This window comes from Apis dorsata, unplaced genomic scaffold, assembly GCF_000469605.1.
Source record: "Apis dorsata unplaced genomic scaffold, Apis dorsata 1.3 scaffold_98, whole genome shotgun sequence".
Taxonomy (NCBI): Eukaryota; Metazoa; Arthropoda; class Insecta; order Hymenoptera; family Apidae; genus Apis; species Apis dorsata.
In genome coordinates this window covers 689,925-690,629 of record NW_006263396.1, presented here as the reverse complement: position 1 = coordinate 690,629, position 705 = coordinate 689,925, and the positions used below count along the sequence as shown (strand labels likewise).

The 705-nt window shown below is 38.9% G+C and overlaps 1 protein-coding gene across 1 annotated transcript in view; it reads right to left on the bottom strand.

The window, feature by feature from the left end:
* Nucleotides 1-81: 81 nt before the first annotated feature.
* The window catches only part of LOC102675684 (hormone receptor 4-like), a 25,248-nt gene continuing 24,624 nt past the window's right edge, over nt 82-705 (bottom strand). Inside the window, exons 10-11 of the mRNA XM_031508728.1 lie at nt 498-625; nt 82-192 (exon numbers count right to left, since the gene is read on the bottom strand). Of these exons, the coding sequence (XP_031364588.1) occupies nt 112-192; nt 498-625 (209 nt within the window). The 3' untranslated portion in view covers nt 82-111. The remainder of the gene's footprint in view (nt 193-497; nt 626-705) is intronic.

The window sequence follows — 705 nt, the reverse complement described above, 5'->3', positions numbered from 1 at the left end:
TATATCTATATATATCTATATATATATATATATATATATGTATATATTTATATGTATAGTATGTATATATAGGTATTCAGCTTCGTTTATCGTCAGTTTGTTTTTTATTTACTATCTTTGAATTGTTGAGTTCAATAGGAAAGGAACGTAGAACATTTTACTCTCGAGTAGAAGAGCTGCCGCCGATTGTACCTGGAATTCATGAAGAAAACAGGATCGACTTAGATCTGTTATTGTTCCGTATTCGAAATGAAACGACGAATAATCGATCGATATATAACAATAATCCGATAATAAATTCTGTCTCCAAATTTTAAAAACATTTCCCCCCCCCCCCCTTTCCCCTCTATTTTCCCTTTCTACTCTACGCTATTTCGTTTCTTTATTTCCATTCCCCTATTTTAATCCGCGCTTACACATGTCACCGAGCCGAGTGAAAATCTAAACGATACGCGCGACGAACCATCAGGGGAAATTTCCTTATTTGTCAGACTTACTTCGGGCAACCTGACGAGAAGATCGTGAAACCGATTCGGCTGTTGTGGGGCGCTGTGCTCGACAAAACTTCGCAGACAGCTCATGTACCGTTCTTGTAGATGTTCTAATTCCATCGTACCTCCACGTGCTAAGAGAGGGCAGACACAGAAAGAGAAAGAGATCCGTGAGTGTGAGGATGGATGGATTCGAATAAGCGTGTCCTTCTTT